Source organism: Tarenaya hassleriana, unplaced genomic scaffold (assembly GCF_000463585.1).
Source record: "Tarenaya hassleriana unplaced genomic scaffold, ASM46358v1 Cleome2, whole genome shotgun sequence".
In the NCBI taxonomy this organism is placed as follows: Eukaryota; Viridiplantae; Streptophyta; class Magnoliopsida; order Brassicales; family Cleomaceae; genus Tarenaya; species Tarenaya hassleriana.
The window spans coordinates 2635092-2656321 of NW_010965372.1; the positions used below are offsets into that span (position 1 = coordinate 2635092).

At 38.5% G+C, this 21230-nt stretch overlaps 4 protein-coding genes across 4 annotated transcripts; 3 read left to right on the forward strand and 1 right to left on the reverse strand.

Moving 5' to 3' along the window:
• Positions 1-271: 271 nt before the first annotated feature.
• Positions 272-4445, forward strand: LOC104811857 (WD repeat-containing protein 44). Its single transcript, XM_010538706.1, is given in 8 exon segments — positions 272-2173; positions 2389-2479; positions 2807-2964; positions 3065-3116; positions 3254-3336; positions 3474-3567; positions 3765-4122; positions 4124-4445. Coding segments are annotated over 8 exon segments (2652 nt in total). The 5' UTR covers positions 272-547; the 3' UTR covers positions 4314-4445.
• A 277-nt stretch (positions 4446-4722) lies between these two features.
• LOC104813272 lies at positions 4723-6900 on the forward strand. Its single transcript, XM_010540839.1, has one exon. The coding sequence runs from the start codon at positions 4723-4725 to the stop codon at positions 6898-6900; it is 2178 nt and encodes a 725-aa protein (XP_010539141.1).
• Positions 6901-9116: 2216 nt separating this feature from the next.
• LOC104811858 (stem-specific protein TSJT1-like) lies at positions 9117-10878 on the reverse strand. Its single transcript, XM_010538707.2, has 4 exons — positions 10482-10878; positions 9815-10055; positions 9566-9686; positions 9117-9458 (listed from the first exon to the last, which is right to left on the reverse strand). The coding sequence occupies exons 1-4, from the start codon at positions 10691-10693 to the stop codon at positions 9265-9267; spliced, it is 768 nt and encodes a 255-aa protein (XP_010537009.1). The 5' UTR covers positions 10694-10878; the 3' UTR covers positions 9117-9264.
• A 6550-nt stretch (positions 10879-17428) lies between these two features.
• LOC104811859 (CBS domain-containing protein CBSX5) lies at positions 17429-19058 on the forward strand. Its single transcript, XM_010538708.2, has 2 exons — positions 17429-17872; positions 18103-19058. Exons 1-2 carry the CDS (start codon positions 17520-17522, stop codon positions 18929-18931), a joined length of 1182 nt encoding a protein of 393 aa, XP_010537010.1. The 5' UTR covers positions 17429-17519; the 3' UTR covers positions 18932-19058.
• The last annotated feature ends 2172 nt before the right edge of the window (positions 19059-21230 follow it).

Sequence of the window (21230 nt, forward strand, 5' to 3'; positions counted from 1 at the left end):
ATTTTAATGGTTTATTATACGTATTACATATAAATAGCCAAAAAGTGAGATCGTATAAAATGTTTGAAAATTATATCATTATATTTTATTATTTCAAAAAATCATAGATATTTACTATTATATATTAACGACTTCCAATTTTCTATGGTAAGTATTTTTACAGGCATGTTGAATTAAATTTTTTTTTAAAAAAAAGGTAAAAAGAAGATGCTAAATAAATAGATTCAATTAATACGGTGTTCTAGAAATAAATTAAAGCTAAAATACAATGGCTTCTTCCTCCCCCCTCTCTCTCTCTCTCTTGTTAACATCTCTCTCTCTCTCTCTCTCCCCAACCCATTAATCCGATCTGACTCTCTCCTCAAGCCCCATTGGAGAGTTTGTGGATTCTCGGAAACCCTAATTTACTGAACTCGAAGAACTCGAAACAGAAAGTCAAATCCTGTAAGCGTGTCGGATCGTGCTTTGAGAGTGTTGCAGGGGCATTTTCCCTGTCTGGGATGGGAATGCCCTTGCCCCGACCAAGAACTAGACGACTAGCAAGAAGATGAGCCCACGAAACGACGTCGCCCAATTCGACGAAGAAGAAGGTAACGAGTGTTTCTACGAGTCTCTCGACCGCGTCCTCTCCTCGTGCTCCTGCTCCACTTCAAACTCCGACTACGACTCCGACCCTGGCATTTCGGATTCGGCCCATGATCCGAACCCCTTTCCCGTTCCCAAGTTCCCTATGGGCCCTCCTGGGTTCGAACTGTGGAAATCCGAACCGGAATCTGTGTCGGAGAGGCGAAGCAAGCTCTTGCGCGAAATGGGTCTTAGCAACGACCCGGATCTCCCACCGGCGACCCAGTTTCGGCCCGGAAGCCGAAGAAGGGAAATGGGTAGTGCCCATTTTTCCCGATCGGTTTCATCTGATGGTTTGACCCGAAAGCATCACCGGGAAAGTTTCGCCTGCGGAAACGGCAGTGTGTCTTCTGGTCCATCATGCTCTGTCCGGCTGAGATCACACGGTGCAGCGACCGACAATGTGGATCATGATCAGCTCCAACTGCGTAATGTTTCTTCGTGTTCTTGTTCTTCATCAACGCATTCTGTTTGTTCTTCTGTAAATACGCACAACGATAAAGCCATTTGTTCCAATGTGGATAGTGGTGGGAAGCCGTGTACACGAAGCAACTGTAACCGTTTGTCTGTTTGTGGTGCTGATTTTCCAAGTAAACGGCCGGTGAAATGCCCTTTTAGGGACACTGGAGAGAAACCGAGGTTAAGTAGTAGTTTAAGCTGTAACTCATCTCATGCAAACGGCACAGATGTTGGTCTGGAGGAGCAAATGTGCACAATCAGGAATCTAGATACCGGTAAAGAGTTTGTGGTGAATGAGGTTCGGGAAGATGGGATGTTGGAGAAGTTGAAGGAGGTTGGTACTGGTCGGCAATTGACTCTGGAGGAGTTTGAAATGTGTGTCGGGACGTCCCCAATTGTCCTTGAGTTGATGAGGAGGCAAAATGTGGAAGACGTTAGTAAAGATATAAGGGAATTGAACACAGACAGTAATGGAAATAGAGTGACTAAGCACAGACGAAGAGGTAGTTGGTTAAAGAGTATAAAGAGTGTTGCTAGTAACATGACTGGGTACAAAGAGAGACCAAGCACAGATGACAGAGATTCCTTGTCAGAAAGAGGTCAGAGGTTTAGCTCTGCAACTGATGATAGCCGCGATATGTCCTTTCATGAACCAGAGAGAGTTAAGGTCAGGCAGTATGGAAAGTCGTGTAAAGAGCTCACAGCACTTTTCAAGAGCCAAGACATTCAGGCCCATAAAGGGTCAATTTGGAGTATTAAGTTCAGTCTGGATGGCAGATATCTTGCAAGTGCTGGTGAGGATCGGGTGATTCATGTTTGGCAGGTTATCGAATCAGAAAGGAAGGGAGAACTTTTGTCAATGGACAAACCAGAGGATGGGAGCATAAATTTGTTCCTTTTGGCAAATGGGTCACCAGAACCTGCGCTAGTATCGCCGAGGAGAAGAGGGAGAACATCTTTCAGCCGCAAATCAGTGAGCTTGGACAATACCGTGGTTCCAGAGACAGTTTTTGGTCTTTCAGATAAACCAGTCTGTTCATTTGTAGGGCATCTGGATGATGTGCTTGACTTGTCATGGTCCAAATCTCAGGTTGGTACCCACACATTCCATTTTGCCCAAAATATGATTCCGTGAAAGTACTGCCAACCTTGTCTCGAGAAAACTTATCTATGCAAAGCTACTTCAAGTTGCTAAATGCCCGGGATTATGTTTTCTGAATGGGTTTCAGACAATATTGTTCATGAATCAGATGCAGTTTTGAATTAGTTAAGAATGGTTTCACTCTTTGTTGTTTTTGGTTACAGCGCCTTCTTTCCTCTTCAATGGACAAGACAGTTCGCTTGTGGGATTTATCCAGCAAGACATGTTTGAAAGTCTTCTCACATAGTGATTATGGTAAGCTAATGCATCTCTTATGTCCGCAGTCCAAAAATTCAACTTTGTTCTTAGTCTTTAGGAAACCACCATACACAATTTGCAGAGTAGAACTTCTCCAAAATGCCGAGAGTTCTGTTTCTGCTGAATGGAATCTTGCTTAACGTTATATTTCGGAATGACATCTCAGAGTGTATGGTTATAGCCTTTTCATTTAGAAATCCCTTGCAAAATTGAAAGGAGAGATGCCTTTTACAATGTATATCGGAGTCTTGTTAGGGGTATTTAGACTTGTTGGTGTAAAGATTTTTCCTCTCATTATTTTCATTTGGATTCCATCCAAAACAGTGACTTGCATCCAGTTTAATCCCATGGATGAAAGTTACTTCATCAGTGGATCCTTGGATGCGAAAGTTCGGATATGGAGCATTCCCGATCATCAGGTTGTTGATTGGAACGATCTGCACGAGATGGTTACCGCTGCCTGCTATACACCTGACGGGCTGGTACTTACCGTATATATGATCATATCTTTCGCTATAATCCGCTCTAACGGTGGTAACAAGATGATATTGTAGCTTATGATGCTCATTTTTATCTTTGAAGGGTGCATTGGTTGGTTCATACAAGGGTACTTGCTGCTTGTACAACACCTCGGGTATAATCTCTAATTGACCTCTTACCTTCTCTTTGAACCTATAATAAATCGGTTTCATCTCGTCATTCTTTTTGCTTACCGAGAATTTTCAGAAGCTCAATTTATTTTTGTGAGAACACGTTTCTGTATTCATGTAGATAACAAGCTGCAGACGAAGAGCGAAATCAATCTACAAAACAGGAAAAAGAAAGCCAATCACAAGAAAATCACTGGTTTTCAGGTAACCAAACTACCGAGAAAAAAAACAGTTAAATTCTGTACATTTCCCGCTTTCTTTACCGTTTTTTTTTTGTTTACATACATTGTAATTATTTTTTCTTCCGCAATGGTTGCCTGAATATTCTCCTGTCATCTCAGTTTGTGCCCGGTAGTTCATCTGAAGTGCTCATCACATCTGCGGATTCACGCACACGTGTTGTTGATGGCGTTGATCTTGTTCACAAGTTTAAAGGTAACGATACTACCATTGCGGATCGGGAGGGAGTGACCACCATTAGTTTTTTTCGTAGATGGAATCGAATTACAATTTCTTGGGTCATTTCGTTTTAAGTTTTTGTCTGAGAATCATGTTTGGTATACTTCTTCAGAAGTAAAATTGACATGAATCTTTGAAGGGTCTTTAAGTGCAGTTGTGTTCTGTCGCTGCAGGGTTCCGAAACACAAATAGCCAAATCTCGGCATCTCTCACGTCAGACGGCAAATACTTGGTATCCGCGAGCGAGGACTCTCAAGTATACGTATGGAATTACTACGACTCAGATTCCCGAACTGGCAGAAGCAAACGGGTCACAGTCACAAACTCATTCGAACATTTCTACTGTCAAGACGTGTCAGTTGCTGTACCATGGCCCGGCAAGAGCACAACCCGAATCAGCAGCCCGCCCGATGAGTCGCCCTTCACGGCTAATAACCCTCCAACCCCAGTGGAGGAGCCACCATGGCTCGAGACCAACAAGACCGTCATCACCAATGGTATCATATCAAGCGCAACTAACCGCTACTTCTTTGGAGAACCTCCTGGTGGCGGCAGCCAAGACCCGAGCTCACAGCCCGAGAGTCAGCGTCGATATGTCCAATGGTTACGGACCGCAGAATCCGAGCCAGTGTGCTTCGGCTTGGTCGATGGTGATCGTTACGGGCGGCTTACGTGGCGAAATCAGAGCTTTCCAGAACTTTGGATTGCCTGTTCGTCTCTAATGGAGGTGGAGGGCTCCAAGCAACAACCAAAAAAAAAAGCTCAGTGCCATTCGCCCTTTTGTCAAAGTGTATAGATTTGACATTGGTTTAGGTGACGTTGCCAAGCTTTTAAGCCTTTTTTTTATTATCCGTCAGATAACACGGGGTGTGCGCTGCACACAGGGTGTTTGGGGCTGATAGAATTTCTTGTGATACGAGATTCTACTCAGGGGGAGTGGAACGAGAGTGAGTGAGTATTACTTGGAAAATCTTGAAGTGTACTTGACTCTTATCAAAGGAATAGAATCAGTTTGGGAATTCTTATTTTACAATATTGTGTGGGCGTATTTTCAATTGGTATCAGAGCTGGTCACTGATCGCAGGAAAGTTTTCTTTCCTCTCATATCGGTGTACGATTCAGTATCACACAATGGAAGGATTCAAAGACTCGCAATCGTTTGGAAAAACGACTATGCTTGACTCAACCAACTATGGGCATTGGAAAGTGAAGATCAGCTCTTATATTCGTGGCCTTGATGAAGATACGTGGAGTGCTGTCACTGATGGATGGACTCGACCAACTGACGTTGTTGACGGAACCATAGTGATGAAGCCAAAAATTCAATGGACAGCTCAAGAAAAAAAGGAATCGGCTATGAATCAGAAAGCGTTATCAATCATTTTCAGCAGTGTCAGTCCTGAAGAATTTGAACAAATACAAGGATGTGAAACGGCGAAGGATGCCTGGGATACTCTGGAACTTATTCATGAAGGAACTTCCAAAGTAAAAAGGAACAGACTGGATATGATTGATCTACAGTTTGAACGCCTGAGGATGGGAGATGATGAGAGCGTGAAGGAATTCTGTGGAAAATTGAGTGCATTGTCAAATGAGGCAAGTGTACTTGGGAGAAAGATTACCAACGACAAGCTGGTGAAGAAACTTCTGAACAGTTTGCCAGCTAAGTATCATTCGCAGATCCTTGTCTTTGAAGGAGTAAACAACTTGGATACTGTTACATTCAAGGAAGCTGTAGGTACCTTTGCTGCACATGAACTGAGATTGCAACTAATGAATGGAGGATCATCTGCTCATGCAAAAAGAGGAGTGGCATTACATGTACCTGAAACAAAAACAAATGAAGCAGAAGTCAAACTTCCAGTGAAAAACAAGAAGCTAACTGAAGAAGAATTGCATGATCAAATGTCACTTGTTGTCAGAAATTTCAACAAGTTCTTCAAAGGGAGGAAGAAATTTGGGAATCAAAATGATCGAGAATCTGGAAAGTGTTTGGAGTGCAAAGGTACGGGACATTGGAAGGCAGAATGTCCAAGTATTGCAAAAAGAGAAAGTGTTTTGAAAACCCTCAAAGAAACTCAGTGTTTTGAATGCAAAGGTTTCGGTCACACGAAAGTAGAATGCCTCAAGCGCAAAGGGAAGTCCTTAATCACTCATGAAGAGGATATCTCGAGTACTGAGAGCGATAGTGACGAAGAAGAACTGTCAAATTTTGTGGCATTTCTAGGAGTGATAGAAGAAGAAGCTGATCAAGATGCAAACAGTGATGATGAGGAGATTACTGAGGAACATCTTTTCAAAGATATGACCAAACTGGTGGATATGAACAAGCAACTCATAATTGAGAAACGACAGTTGGAGCAAGAACTCAGTCAAGTCCAACAACAACTGAGAGACACCAAACAGAAATTGCTTCAGAAAGAAGAGGAGGCGTCCAATATGAAATGTCAATTGGAAGGAACCAAGAAGAATATTCATCTTCTTGGTAATGGAACTGGGAAGCTTGATCACTTACTTGGCATAGGACGAAACTTTGGTGATCGGTCCGGACTTGGTTATCTGGGTAAGATACAAACTACTCCAAAGTTTGTGTCTGGAGGAAATCTGAATCAAGAAGCTCCTTCCTCAATGATCAGGAGTTCTGGATCAAAACACTTTTCGAACAATGCTACAAGACGCATACGAGCAGAGAATCGGATATGCTATCACTGTGGCAAGGAAGGACACATTCGACGGAACTGTTTCTCCCTACACAGAAACAAGAATGCCTATAGGTATACATCACCACACCATTACTATCCCACTTGGAATCTCAGATGGGTTAAAAAATCGGATATCAGGTGCAATGTTGCGTATACTTCGGAGCAAAACAACAGTGCAGGGATCTGGTATTTTGATAGTGGCTGTTCTAGACACATGACAGGAAATCAAGATCTGCTGAAAGACTTTGAAGAGGTTCAGAAAGGAGGAAGTGTAACTTTCGGGGATGGTAAACAAGGAAAAATACTGGGCAAAGGAACACTTAATCAAACTGGTCTTCCAAGATTGCATGATGTCAAGGTTGTACAAGGTCTAAAAGCAAATCTTATCAGCATTAGTCAACTCTGCGACAATGGAATGCGAGTCAAGTTTACAAAGAATGCATGCTTTGTGATGGATACAGACAACAAGTGCATTGATAATAAGGTTGAGAGCTTTTGTACGGGAAACACTGGTGAGAGTGATCTGAGAGAAAGTGAGATATACTTAAGGGGGAGCCTTGAAATAACAGGAGAACCTCTTATTGGGCCTAGACGAGGTCTGGGATAACACGGGGTGTGCGCTGCACACAGGGTGTTTGGGGCTGATAGAATTTCTTGTGATACGAGATTCTACTCAGGGGGAGTGGAACGAGAGTGAGTGAGTATTACTTGGAAAATCTTGAAGTGTACTTGACTCTTGTCAAAGGAATAGAATCAGTTTGGGAATTCTTATTTTACAATATTGTGTGGGCGTATTTTCAACATCTTATCTAAAAAGTAAATAAATTTCAAATAATTTTATTAAAAACGTTTAGGTGTATCGGATGATCTTCTAAAGTTAAATTTTTTTTTTGTCATATTTATACGAAACGAAAAATAATCTAATTAAAAAAACGTTTCTGACATGATTAATTATTAGCGAAATTAATTTGCGCAAAAGCATATTATTATTAATTTATTAAGGTGAAGGTTAACAAAGAGACAAAAAAAAAGAAAGAGAAGAGTGGTGGAGAGGGTAAAGTTAACCATAATGAACATCTGATCTGCTTTGTCCGAGAGGTGAACATATTTGAAGGAGCAAAATAATTAATATATAAAATTAACTAATAAAAATTATAAAATATAACAGATTATTTCTACATAATTATATTTACATTATCTGGTAATTCAAATTTAGGTTATTTTTGTTATTTTCTTTAACTAAAACGAAATTTACCTTATTTTAAACCAAAATACTTCCTTAAAAAAAATTGAATTTATCGATTTAATTAAGGTGCACGAACTTTATGGTATAAAAACTTTTGTCGGCCCATCCGATGAGTTTTATCCCTTCAGATGCTTCAACCAGAGTCCATACTTGGTTGTCTGATATGGATTGCATCTCGGACTTCATAGCCTCGTGCCATTTCTCGGAGTCGGGAATATATAAAATATATGTATGTATATTTGTTAAAAATAGGCGGAAAAGGGAAAATTTCCTATACCACCATTTTTAGCGACATGCCCTTCGGTGTTTTCTCTGAAGTTGTCGGAAGTCACCGAGGAAGACATATACGACATTCTTTCATATGATCATCATGTAGCCGTTTTCCTCTTCTTCTGTTTCAATGGCCCTTGTTCATGGGATCTTGGCATTATCTTTTTAACATTGATTCCGTATCTATTGTTTTCATTCATGTTCAGGCGGCGGACTTATTTAGTTTGCCAAATATTTGTGAATGTCGCTTTTATTCTTATTTGGAGGTAAAATGGATTAAAAGCAGCGCTTAAGACTTTGGAGTAGAACACTCGATCACTGCTGCATGGATTAGTAGTGGTTATGCTCAATTATACTTGACCATGTTACCAGATAAACCCATACCAAGTTCGATTTCAGATTTGTATGACGATGCATTGTTCCTCATTTGACAATTAATTAATTTACCTCAAAGATTTCGTTACAGAATTGTAGGGCCTTAACCCCGGAGGGAGCCCTTCCAGAAATTCTCGAGGGCCAGGGTCAAGCCCAGGCCCAAGAGGGGGTTTGGAAATAGTTTTCAACCAGCAATAGACGCGCTTCGGTTTTTACCTCATTAGCTGCGTCATTGCCCCAAGCGCAAAGATGCTCTCCCTTCCCCCACGCTCCTTCTTACTTATTCTCTCCCTCTCTCGCTTCCTCTCTCTCATTCTTCCGATGTGGGATTATTATTCCCCCACAGTAAGCAAAGCACAGACTAATCCAAAGCCCTTGTTCCAATCTCGCATTTCCAATTTGGGCACTACATCGGATTTTTGCTTTAACTTTAAAACAATATGGACAGGACTAGCATCAAAATTAGAAATACACAAATCTACATTACCAAATCTATACTCAAAACTTTTCAATCAGATTTGATGGGGGATAATTGCTCAGAGAGCAAACCCCCTCCAAAAATAGGCGTATGCCGCTTGATGCGACGAGCACACGGTATTCTTTAGTAAAAGGCGAAAGAATAGTTCGCTATGCGCTCATCGCACGGCTCCGTGAAGATGGACGAAGCGGCTCGGGCTCCTTAAATATAGAAGCTGTTCTTTTGTTAATCTTGATATCCGTCGATGTGGGACTAAAGAGAACCAGTTTTCGGCTATCTTCAACTGGGCCGTCTCAGTCATGGGCTGCCACCTCCAATAAAAGCCCAGACTTTACACCAATCTATATGTCGGTACAATTTATTATATGCCCTTTTATCAATTACAGCGTTGCAACGGGATTTGGATCCTTACGATTGATATTTGCTTATTATATGATTAGGAATGATCTAAAGATGACATTGGAAAGTAGACGTTTATTTTAACAAAACCCGTAATTACATTTTTATTATTAAGAGGATGAAGGCAAAAAAAAAAAAGAGTACGTGACAGAGAGAAAAACAGAAGAGGTAAAGAAGGTAGAGATGGAACATCATCGTCGTCATCAATGGGAGTCGGCGGGAAGAGACCAGTTGGCTTCGCTGCCACGGCGGGGGATGGAGTTGACACGTGTGTACACATCCACCTTGAAAGTGGAACCGCAGAGCACTCCCTCGCTGTCCACTCGAGGCATCGCCTTTATCTTGTTCATCGGATGCTCGAAGCTCATCAACCCTCCCTCGCTGTGGAACATACACCCTTCCACCCATATACATATATATACACGATCAGTATATGCATCTACTCTCAATTAATTGTATATATGGCGGCTAAACCCTAATCGATATAGAAAGTGTGTTGCCAACCAGTAGGGAAGGGAGCAAAGGACTTGGCGCATCCCTCTTTTATGACTTCCAAGTCATCAGAAATCACAACCGAACCATCCGCCGCTATTCCCCAGAACAGCTTCACTCCTCCATCAGACCCCTGCAAGTGAAACACCCATCATTATATATGCGCGTGTATATATATAGCTTCAAGTTTCGATCTTAATAACAAGATTCTGGCAGGCATGATCCGGCCGCTATATATAACGACTGTTCTATTAATGGTACCAAAGCCGCGAAGACAGAACCGTTCTTGCTGTCGTAGACGACGAAGGCAAAGCTGCCTTCGAGGTCCTTGACCACTTGGTCGGCGGGGTACGGTCCCCTGTCACGGAGTGTACGGTAGGCTTCGATCAGGAACATGGCCTCGTTTGTTGTCTTCGTCAGACCGTATTGCTTGTTCAGGTGACACAGGTTGTTCAAGCTCCCCAGGAACAGACAGTATATGTCGTCAAACCCACAAAACAACCTACACTCACCATCAGCAAATTCCAGATGATCATCGCATACAAGAACATCTTCATCATCATCTCGAACCCGACATAAACCCATGAACAAAACATAATCTTTCATATGATGGAGGATCAAATCAGACAACCAGAGAAATTTCCAGTCAAACAACGTCTGATACAAGTTCTAATTTGTTCAATCGGGCTTTGCCAGCCAGAAATGTTCTCACTAACCGGTTTTACCCCAACATCCATAGACAGATCATCATCACCATCATGTATAATGAGGTTCAAATCAGATAAACAAGGTCTAACACAATCTGAGACTAAACTCATCATCATCATCATCATATAGTGACGGATCATCGCCAGAAAAGCAGAGGAGAAAAAAACCCAGAAACCACAGAGAGAGAGGAACGAGGTCTTTCTTCAACGACATGACATACCTCTGGTGAACAGAGAAGGAGGCGGCGGGACGGACATAGGCGAGAACAGCGGCTTGTCCGAAGGACATGGAGAAAGTGTTCCGAGGGTAACGAGAGAGAAAGTCATTTAGGGTTTCCTCTGGAAGTTTCGGCGGCTTCTGACACTTGTGAGACGCCGGACTGTGCAACTCCTCCGGCGGATGAGCGAACGCTTCGTGAAATATAGCCAACATTCTTAACCAGACACACAAATGGCTCTTTATGAATCTGCTGCTAATGAGAGAATGTGGAAATAGAAAGGAACTCCAAGGACTTTCGCCGGTATTTATCCATGCGGTCGTCCCGTTGTTTGTTTTCTACGTGTTTTGGTTTTTGGTTATTTCTGTGGGAAGACGAGCAAATGGATTGATATTTGCTAATTATAAAATATGATTATAATTTCCGCAAATATATATATATGTAATATTTGATTATCTCGTCGTTTATTTGGTATTTGATATTTCCACGAGAAGTGGGCCAAGGTTCTTCAATGTCAGTGTCACAAGATAAGCATTCTCGTACTTCTATGTGTTCTTATCTTCTCACTGCAACTTTTCTCTCTCTTTTTTTTTACAAAAAATTCTAAAAAAAGAACCTAACTTTACAATTTACGAATACAAAAAATATATCAATTTTTTATTATATATATATTAAATATTAAAATATATCAAAAAATATAAAAATTTTAGAATCGAATATAATTTTATATACAATTTTAACTTATATTATCAATAATTTTATCTAAATTATTTAAAATAATTTTATATACGGACTGATTTTAACAAACTTTATTCGTAAAAAATTGATTTCGATCGTAAAAATAATATTTGAATATTTATTTATCAAATTAAAAATTCATATATTTTTTCTATATTTTACAAAATCTGGATATTTTATAGGATTTTCTTTTGTTTATAAATTATTTTATAAAATCTGGATATTTTTATAGGATATTTTTGTTTATAAATTATTTTTATCTATTTGAATTTTTTATAAAAAGTTTTATGTTTTGTTTTGGAAAATTTTTTACTTAAGAATAATTTGTTATATTAATTAATCTCGTTGAAATTTGTATCTTTTTATACATAAATTATGTGATATCCATAAACTCATAATGAAAATTTCAAGTCATTTTTATCAAAAAAAAAAATTCAAGTCATTGCTTATTTTGATTTGTATTATGAATGTCTCATTTCGGAATTAAAAAATTAGCGTTTTTCAAATTTTTTTAACATATCAATTTCTTTTGCTAATTCAGTCTTTTATTGCATATTTTATTATTTTATTTTTTGGGAAAAATATACGTGGGCACCGCAAGAGCAATGATGAAGAAGAACCTTGGAGCCTTATCCAAACGGAAGAAACTACTTTAGTTTATTCCCACTAGGTGTCGTGTCTGTTTGTTTTTGTTTTTCTCCCACCCACCTGTCTGGATTATATATTTTATTAATTACTAAAAAAACAAAGTACCATTTATTCTTCAAATTAAAAAAAAAAATAGGTAGATGGATTAATAGAATCTAGGAATTTCGATTTTTTTTTTTATGGGCATGGGCACATAGATTCAACCCAACTATTTGAAAACACAAAAGCCCATCAAAAGATTTTTGCAATGATTCAAACGAAGCCCATCAACAAATGTTTTGGGCCATAGGCCTCCTTTAACGAGTTAACATCCAGAAACGACCGTGTCTTGAGGAAGACTAAACAAGAATAAGTGAAAATGCTAAATAAATACAAATTCTTTATATGAAATTTAGTTCGTAATGCAAGTCCGGATGAGAAACTAATGTAACATATTTGTACTATTGTATATATATATATATATATATATTATTAACATTCACATTTGATTTCTTCGATCATCTGAGATATATATATAAGTGGTATTTGTATTTATATATAATAATCAAGTATTGTAAAAGTTCAACCAATCTATAAAAGTAGAGCTCCGTAACATGGAAACCTCGTAAACTTTCATATTATCAAAATATATATATACATATATCATTCATGCGGATATCCAATTTTGGGGCCAATAAAAGATTTGACGTCTTAAAAATAATTTCAATTTCGTTCAAGCATATATATATATATACAGAAAGATATTACATATAAACCCTAAAACACAAACCAGTTGTAAACCAAAGTCAGTTCACTTTGCTTGGGAGTTAGTTCTTCTAGTTCTCTTCTCCCAACTAATTAAGTACTTCTCCTGTCTGAACATAAAAGAGAATGAGAAACATTAATTTTTGAAATTAAGAAAATTAAATAGCAATTCCCTTTGTCCGTAAGACCTTAGCGACCATGTGGATTCAACAAGGAAGGAACATGATTATACAGATTATGAAGGATGATGAATAATATAAAGTGCTGCTATTTTGGCTTCTATCGGATATTTCACTTTTATTGTTGTTGTTATTATTACGTACTTCAAGTTTGAGACGATAAATTGAATTGACTCTTTTATTTTCATTAACTTATATTATGATATATACCTATATATGTATTATATTATGTGTGTACACATATATATATATATATATATATATATATATGAATCGTGCTTATATCTAAAATTTCCTTGCTCCTTTCGCTTCACTGATTTTGTGCATTATGATATTTAGCTCTCGTAAGTTAAAGAACGACCAAGACTGTTTCTCAAATAGATTAAATTGACGTATACATATATGTATAATACAGACAGTAATGTACAGCTACAGTGGTAAACGATGAAATAAACTAAACTGGTTTCTGGTCCCCGATAAGCAACTCCGCGTCTCGATCTATGTCTTGTATAATTAAAGGTTCGTTTCTCTTTTGATTATTTGTCGTACGTACGCAAATTACATATATATATATCGCGGTCTGCTTATCTGTCCGCACGTGCCAAATACCGACAGTGCCAGATCATCATGTTTGTCGTCTTATGGACAAAAGCTGGAGAGCCGTCTCTCGTTCGTCCGTTCGTTTCACCGGACTTTTCTTTTGGAACCAATATTTGGCATCTAGGGTTTGGTTTTAGATCTCCTCTTGATGCCCCAATTCATGCCGTACGATTCCATAGTGAAAATGGTGAGGAAATATTTGATTCTGTCGTTTTATATTGTTTTCATATGCGTATTTAATGTTACATGTAGATGTGGACCGACCAACTAAGCACGGCATGAATGAAAAGATGGCTATCAAATAAGTGCTAAGGTTTTGTCTAACTACCATGCATTATTCGTAGCCACGAGGTCTGCATCCAATTTATTTCATATAAAAAAATTTGAAAAGCATGGCATCTTATATTCACAAAAAAAAAAAATCAAAAGATAAAAGATGGTGCTCAAGTCATACAAGCTGCTGTCTCATGTTATGTTCCACGTTAATTTTTATAATGTTTCTTTTTTTATATTGTCTGATTATATAATTGTTTACCTATCTACTTAAATATAATATTATCATGCATGTTCACGTTACTCAGTTACTTATCATGTTTGATGTGATGGCAATGTCGAACGAACATCGTTCATTTTGCACGGCTTAAATTAAGTCAATAATAGTTGCCTCACGTAGCATCAAGAGGGAGCGGATTCAGTGTATGACATATGCTCTTTTAGCTATCATTTTATGATAGTTTTATTTAAACAATAATTAAAAAATATACCTTTTTTTATTAATTTTCGCTCTACTTGAAATTAAGGATCTCAAGCTCTTCTGCAACAAAACTAAATCGGCGGATATCAGATGTGCCGGAAAAGATCGCCGGAGAAGATGAAGTCGTTATAGAGAGAGAGAAGCTAGAGAGAGAAAAATATTTTTGTATATTCTGTTAGTTCAAACATGTACACGACTGATGTTTAAATACAGAATAAAACCCAAACCCTCTGTTTCATTCACAGGCTTACAATTGTATAATATATACTCTGATATACCCCCCTCAAGTCTATGATTCCTTTGGAGGAAGAAATAGACTTGAAGTTTGTAAGCGTTCCATCATTGAGTGAAACAGAGCAGGTTGTAAGGGTTTTGTCAGAAAGTCTGCGAGTTGTTTATCAGACTTCACGTGCATTGTGTTAAGCAGACCTTCACGCAGCTTTTCTCGGACAAGATGACAGTCCAGCTCTATATGCTTCGTTCTCTCATGACAAGCGGCATTAGAGGCGAGATACAAAGCTGACTTGTTGTCACAGAACAGATTCACTGGCAATGCAACAGAGATATGCAATTCCTTCAACAGATTCGTCATCCAGACAATTTCACAAGTTGCATTAGCTAGAGCTCTATATTCGGCTTCGGTGCTGCTTCTGGAAACTGTGTTCTGCTTCTTCGATTTCCAAGATACAAGTGATTCTCCCAGAAATATTAAGTAACCAGTTACGGATCTTCATGTATCAGGACACGTTCCCCAATCAGCATCGGCAAATGCTTGTAATTTGAGATTAGAAACTGATAAATAAAACAAGCCTTGTCCAGGATTGTTTTTGAGATACCTGATTACACGATGAGCTGCTTTGAGATGTTCATCGGTTGGAGCTGCCAAGAATTGACTCAGTTTATGCACCGGAAAGCTGATGTCGGGTCTGGTAATTGTTAAGTACAACAATTTCCCTACCAGAGCTCGATAAGAAGACAAGTCTTGTAGAAGTGTTCCTGTGTCTTTGCTGAGGTGAATGTTTGGATCCATAGGAACAGAGACTGGCTTACATCCTAATAGACCAGTTTCAGAGAGTAAATCCAAACAATACTTGCGCTGGCAAATCGAGATCCCTTTGCAGATCTTGCAATCTCTAAGCCCAGAAAAAATCTCAAGGGGCCCAAATCTTTGATGTTAAAATTCTTTCTGAGCAAGTTCTTCAAGTCATCAACTGCCTTGTCATTATTGCTCGCAATTACAATGTCGTCTACATATACTAGCAGAGCTACAAAGGATTCTCCCTGCTTCCGTACAAACAGAGAGTGATCAGCTTGCGATTGTCTGTAACCATCAGATAACAACACAGATGAAAATTTCTGGTACCACTGTCGAGAAGTCTGTTTCAACCCGTACAAGGATTTCTGAAGTTTACAGACGGCTCGGTCAGGTAACTTGATTCCTCCACTTGGTGTATAACCCGGTGGAAGGCTCATGTATATGGTTTCATCTAAGTCCCCATGCAAAAATGCATTAGAGACATCCATCTGTGATAATGACCAATTCTGCGAAGCAGCTAGAGCTAAGAGTACCTTGACTGTAACTAGTTTTGCTACCGGTGAAAAGGTATCTGTGTAATCTACTCCTTCTTGCTGAGTGTATCCCTTAGCTACTAGGCGTGCCTTATATCTGTCCACTGTTCCATCTGCTTTTTTTTTTATTTTGTACACCCACTTACACCCAATTGGTTTGTGGTATGGGGGAAACACTTGGTACGAGGTTTTTGTAGAAGAGACGTGCCCACGACTCGACTCGTATTAGAAATGTCGAAATGGGTCTGGTTTGCGAATCAATATTTTACCGAGTTGGATTAAGAAAATTCAAATCTGAAAAAAATGAGGCGAACGAGCCCGTCGTGAACCGAATTCATTGCAAATTAGATTTTATTTTTTTAAAATATTTTTTCTTATTTTTAATATTTAAATTGTGTTTTTTAATTAGGTATTTTGTTCATGAACCGATTTGTTTGGTTTGTGATCTAAAACGGGTCGAGTTGGACTAAATATTTTTCGGTTCTTTAAAAAATGGATTGGATTTCAAAAAATTTGAGATCAAAACGGGTTGAACCGATCTAACCGGATGAGTCCGGTTTACAACCCTACTCATACAAGGGTAAAACGGTAAAAGAATATGTTTGGAACCAAAGAGATAGGGGAGATGGGTTCTCCGGTGAAATCAGACCCAAGTAAAAGTGGGCCCCCCCACGTGGCTGAGCCCACGGCTCTGCTTTGCAAACCCGAACCGAAACCATCTCCGACAGGGTGTAATAATTTAATTTAACACAACTAAAAAGAAAACATTTTTTAAACAAATGAAAATACTTTTTAACAAAATTAAATATTTTTACAAAATAAAATAATTACATATACGTCCTTTGAATACAATTCTCTCTCTGTTCAATTGTGGGAAATCATGGAGAACAATGGCTATACTCGTCATACACCAAACAATGTGCATATTATGACAGGATCGATTAGATTTTGCAAATGCATTTGAGTATTTTGTTTTCTGCATTTCATACTTTTTACAAAATTTTATAAATAATAATACTTTAGTTTTATAATCCGATCAACTTTATTGTCTTAAAATTTTACATAAAATAGTTTATAACATCTATATATTCATAACATCGTTTTAAAATTTAGATAGTGCAGCCGGAGTACTTGCACCGAACCTCCATATTTATATATATATATATATATATAAGCAAAGGTTTAATTAAAATGATATAAATATATAATATTTGTATTTGTATATTTTAATGTTTAATATTTATTTTAGAATATTTTCCCAAAATCTGACTCCGGTAATACGTTGGTGCACATTTCATTTGCTCGCCATAAATTGAGATCTATTTGCACAATTTCATTTTCTTCTATTTTTGTAACAATTATAAAGACTTTGTTTTTATTTGTTGGGTCTAATATAAGTATATCTAACTTGTTTGTCGGATCCTATGAACTTTATTATTATTATTATTATTGAGTTGTTGGACCAAGATTAGGCTTTGATTCATAGGTTTGTGACAAGAAAATTGAGATTTAATTCAGCTTAATTACTGTTATAGATTAATATTTTATCGAGTAAATTAAAGAAAAAAATCTCCAGTAACTTGATTTTTTGTCTATAAAAAAAAAGATAATAAATTTCATTTTGTCTATAAAAAAATAGTTCGGCCCCACTTAGAGCTGCAGGTACTTTTACACCGTACCCATGTCTATTTCGTTTTCTATAAATTTCATATCTCCCCTCCCACTTCCATCATCATCATCATCTCCACTTCTCATTCTAGAGAGTTCCTCAGTTCCCAACCCTAGAAGACAGGTTATTTCTCATCGTGCATGGCATTGAGCCTCCTGTCTCACGAGGTATCGGACCTCTGTCTCGGCAAGCCACCGCTGCGGTGTCTCTCCGCCGTCTCCGCCACTGTCTCCGACGCCGTCGCCGCCCTCAAATCCTCCGGCGAGCCCTTCCTCAGTGTCTGGGGTTGCAACCACCAGCATCACGAGGACGACGAAGAAAACGATGGGTCAGATTGTGAGTGTGTCGGGAAGATCTGCATGGCCGATGTGATCTGTCATCTGTCCAAAGACGAGAACACCCTCTTGTCTCCTTCTGCTGCATTGAAAGCACCCATCTCTGTCCTTCTCCCCGAAACCCGTGCCCTCGTTGTCCATGTCCAACCCTCCTGCAGGTCTGTATATATACACGTGTATACGTTCTTGGATGAAATTCAGACATGGGTCTTTGTTGGTTTTCTCAGAAATCTCGAAATTCTGTCTCTGTTACTCTGTTTCCTGCGTTATGCTCTGTTTTCCCCTGCATTTCCAGCTGTTCATTTGCCCTGTTTGAGATTTCGTTCCGTTTTCAGTCCATTTTTGCTTGAATTAATTGTGATTTAGTTCGAATTGTTTTGTAATTCAGATTACTGGAAGCCATCGATCTGATAATCCGAGGGGCGCAGAACCTTATTGTCCCGATTCAGACAAAACCCATCACGAAACGAAGACAGCAGAAGCTGCAGAGCCAAAACGCCGCCGTTTCGATCACCACCACCGTCCACAAGAACGGTCGCCAATTCTGCTGGATCACACAAGAAGACATCATCAGATTCCTTCTCGGATACATCGGACTCTTCTCTCCTCTTCCGGCGATCTCCATCGCCGACCTCGGCATCATCAACAGCACCTACGCGATCCTCGCCGTCGATTACAACTCCTCCGCCGCCTCCGCCGTCCCAGCCATCTCCCTCGCCCTCGCCGACCAGACCTCTGTCGCCGTCGTCAACGGCGCCGGCGACCCGACAATGGCCCTAATCGGCGAGATCTCTCCGCTGACGCTCGCCTGCTGCGACGAGTCCGCCGCCGCCGCCGTCGCAACCCTCTCCGCCGGAGACCTCATGGCGTACATAGACGGCGGAGGACCTCCGGAGAGCATCCTTCAGGCCGTCAAGAACCGGCTGGAGGAGAAAGGTCTGGTGGGTATGCTGTCGTTGGTGGAATCGTTGTCTGCTTGTTCGCCGGACGAGGAATCTCCGGCGAGAACGTACGGAAAGGCGGTGAACAGTTCGGCGGCGAGGAGGTCGGAGGCGATAGTGTGCAATCCGAAGAGCTCGTTAATGGCGGTGATGATACAAGCGATAGCACATCGGGTGAATTACGTGTGGGTGATGGAGACGGATTGCAGTTTGGTGGGCATCGTCACTTTCGTTGATATGTTGAAAGTTTTCAGAGATTTTTTGGAACATATGTGAATCCAAGTGTTTTGAGTTCAGTTTTTTTTTTTTTTTTTTTTTTTGCAATAAATAAGTAGATCACGACATTAAGACCTGGTTCCTGATGCATTTTGTCTACGTATATCGAGTCTCTCCGCTTTTTGGATGTGTTTATTGAAATATCAAAGTCTATTTTCGAAAGTGAAACATTTCATGGTTTAATGATTTAATTTCTGTAAATAATTCTAATACATGAGGGGAGATGTTTCATGGTTTAAATGGGGAAAAAGGATATATTTTTATTACATGTGTGTATGGCTAACCAAAGAACGATTTTTTTAAACAAACAATTTCAATATTGCTTTAAAGAGTACATGATTTGTCAAGTTGTAATATTGCTAATTAGCCTAATTTGATCTATTTGTATACTAGCCACCTTGTCTATATATGTGTATATGTGAACATATTGACAACACACTTAGAAAAAAGAAGGGAAATTTCACTTTTGAGCAAATTGCCGTCAAATCAATCCAATTGTTTATTTGAAAAAGTAAAACAATTAGTTTTTTTTTAATATAAGATAAAATCATTACAAATGGCATGCAAATTTATAGTATGCTGTTTACAAATGGCATGCAAATTTAAAATAAAGCATAGATGAAACTTTTATTATGGTCTTTTTTTTTAATAATTTAACTTTGTAGCATGAAATCCAAAAAGTGACCATAACCCAATAAATTGGAATGCAACCGAAATAAGGAATTATGAATGAAATTACAATACATTAATATATACACATACACATAAGATTGTTGTTGTTAGGTGGTGGATTGATTTGTCACATTAATTTCGTTAGAACGAACTTCAACCTACCGAGTGGGCCGGCTTCTTTTGAGGCTTAGGCCGAAAAAGTGTTATTAGATGTTCTCTTGCATTTTAGCAGGAAAAGGTCACGTAATCTTTGAAAATTTCATAAGATAAAATCATTACAAATATTTATTTTCAACTATGAATTTGTTTATTTTTGTTAAATCCATTTACCGATCTTTCATCTGAATTGTAAATATAATAAACGACATCTATATATGCGGTTTTGTAATATGCTTTTCAAAATGGCTTCATTCGTTTTTATACAACACGAGTGCTGAAGAAATGTATACAAAACTTTTATGCGTTGATTTATTTTTCTCGCCTTTTAGAACTTGAAACTAGGGGTGGTCATTTCGGTTATTAACCGAATAACCGAACGGTTGAGGAAGTTGAATAACCGTTCGGGTTCGGTTCGGTTCGGTTAATAACCGAATAACCGCGGTTAACCGAACGGTTATTGAATTTTTTTAATATTTTAATTTTTATCCTCATTATTATTAGTATTATTTTTTTTATACTCCACTTTTAACCTTATATATTTCACCCAATAAACCATAAAATGTAATATTTTTTTAATTTTTATCCTAATTATTGAAGTTTTTAGATTTTTTTAAAATTTAATTTAAAATGATTAATCATTTTGTGCATTTACTTAAATAGATATTTTGAAATTTATGTAGGATTAATATATTTTTTAAAAAAATATATCATAACCGAACTGAACCGATCTAAAACCGAACCGAATAAACCGAAAAATATAACTGTTTGGTTATAATTTTATTATGCAAAAACCGGGCCGAACCGAACCGAAACCGAACTGAACCGAACCGATTAAATCTATATAACCGTTTGGGTATGATTTTTTTATAACCGAAATAACCGAACCGAAACCCGAAATGGCCACCCCTACTTGAAACCGTAATCGGTGATATCCGGTGAAATTCGAACCGTGGATGTCGGAAAACACTTTGTGCTCCTATGCCACTGCACCACAACTTCTAAACAACAGTAATTTAACATTAGTGAAAATGGAAGCATCCTCTAGTAAAAACAATTTTACAAGATAATGGTTGTCTACAATACACTTTTGTGGTGAAGGCTAATGGGGATGCTTTATATACCGTGTTGTATGTCCTGTAATCGGGTTCAACCGATCCCGTAGTTGGTCGATGCATGGATTCTAACACAATGCTTCATTCCCTACCCGAAACTGCGAGTAGAAAGTATAGTTCTTGGAAACAAAACCGAAATGCGAACTCTTCGGTTGCTCTCTTTGCTCGATACATTCTAAAACTTTCTCTCCTCACCCAGATGAGGAATCAAGAATCAAGATTCTGAAAATGAATTGAGAAATGTAAGTTATATATAGGTATGGTTTTACTAGAAGGGAAAAAAAGCATCTTTCTCGGATGTTTTTTTTTATTACAACATCACAACATGTTTTTATTCTCCAACCCTTTTATTTCTC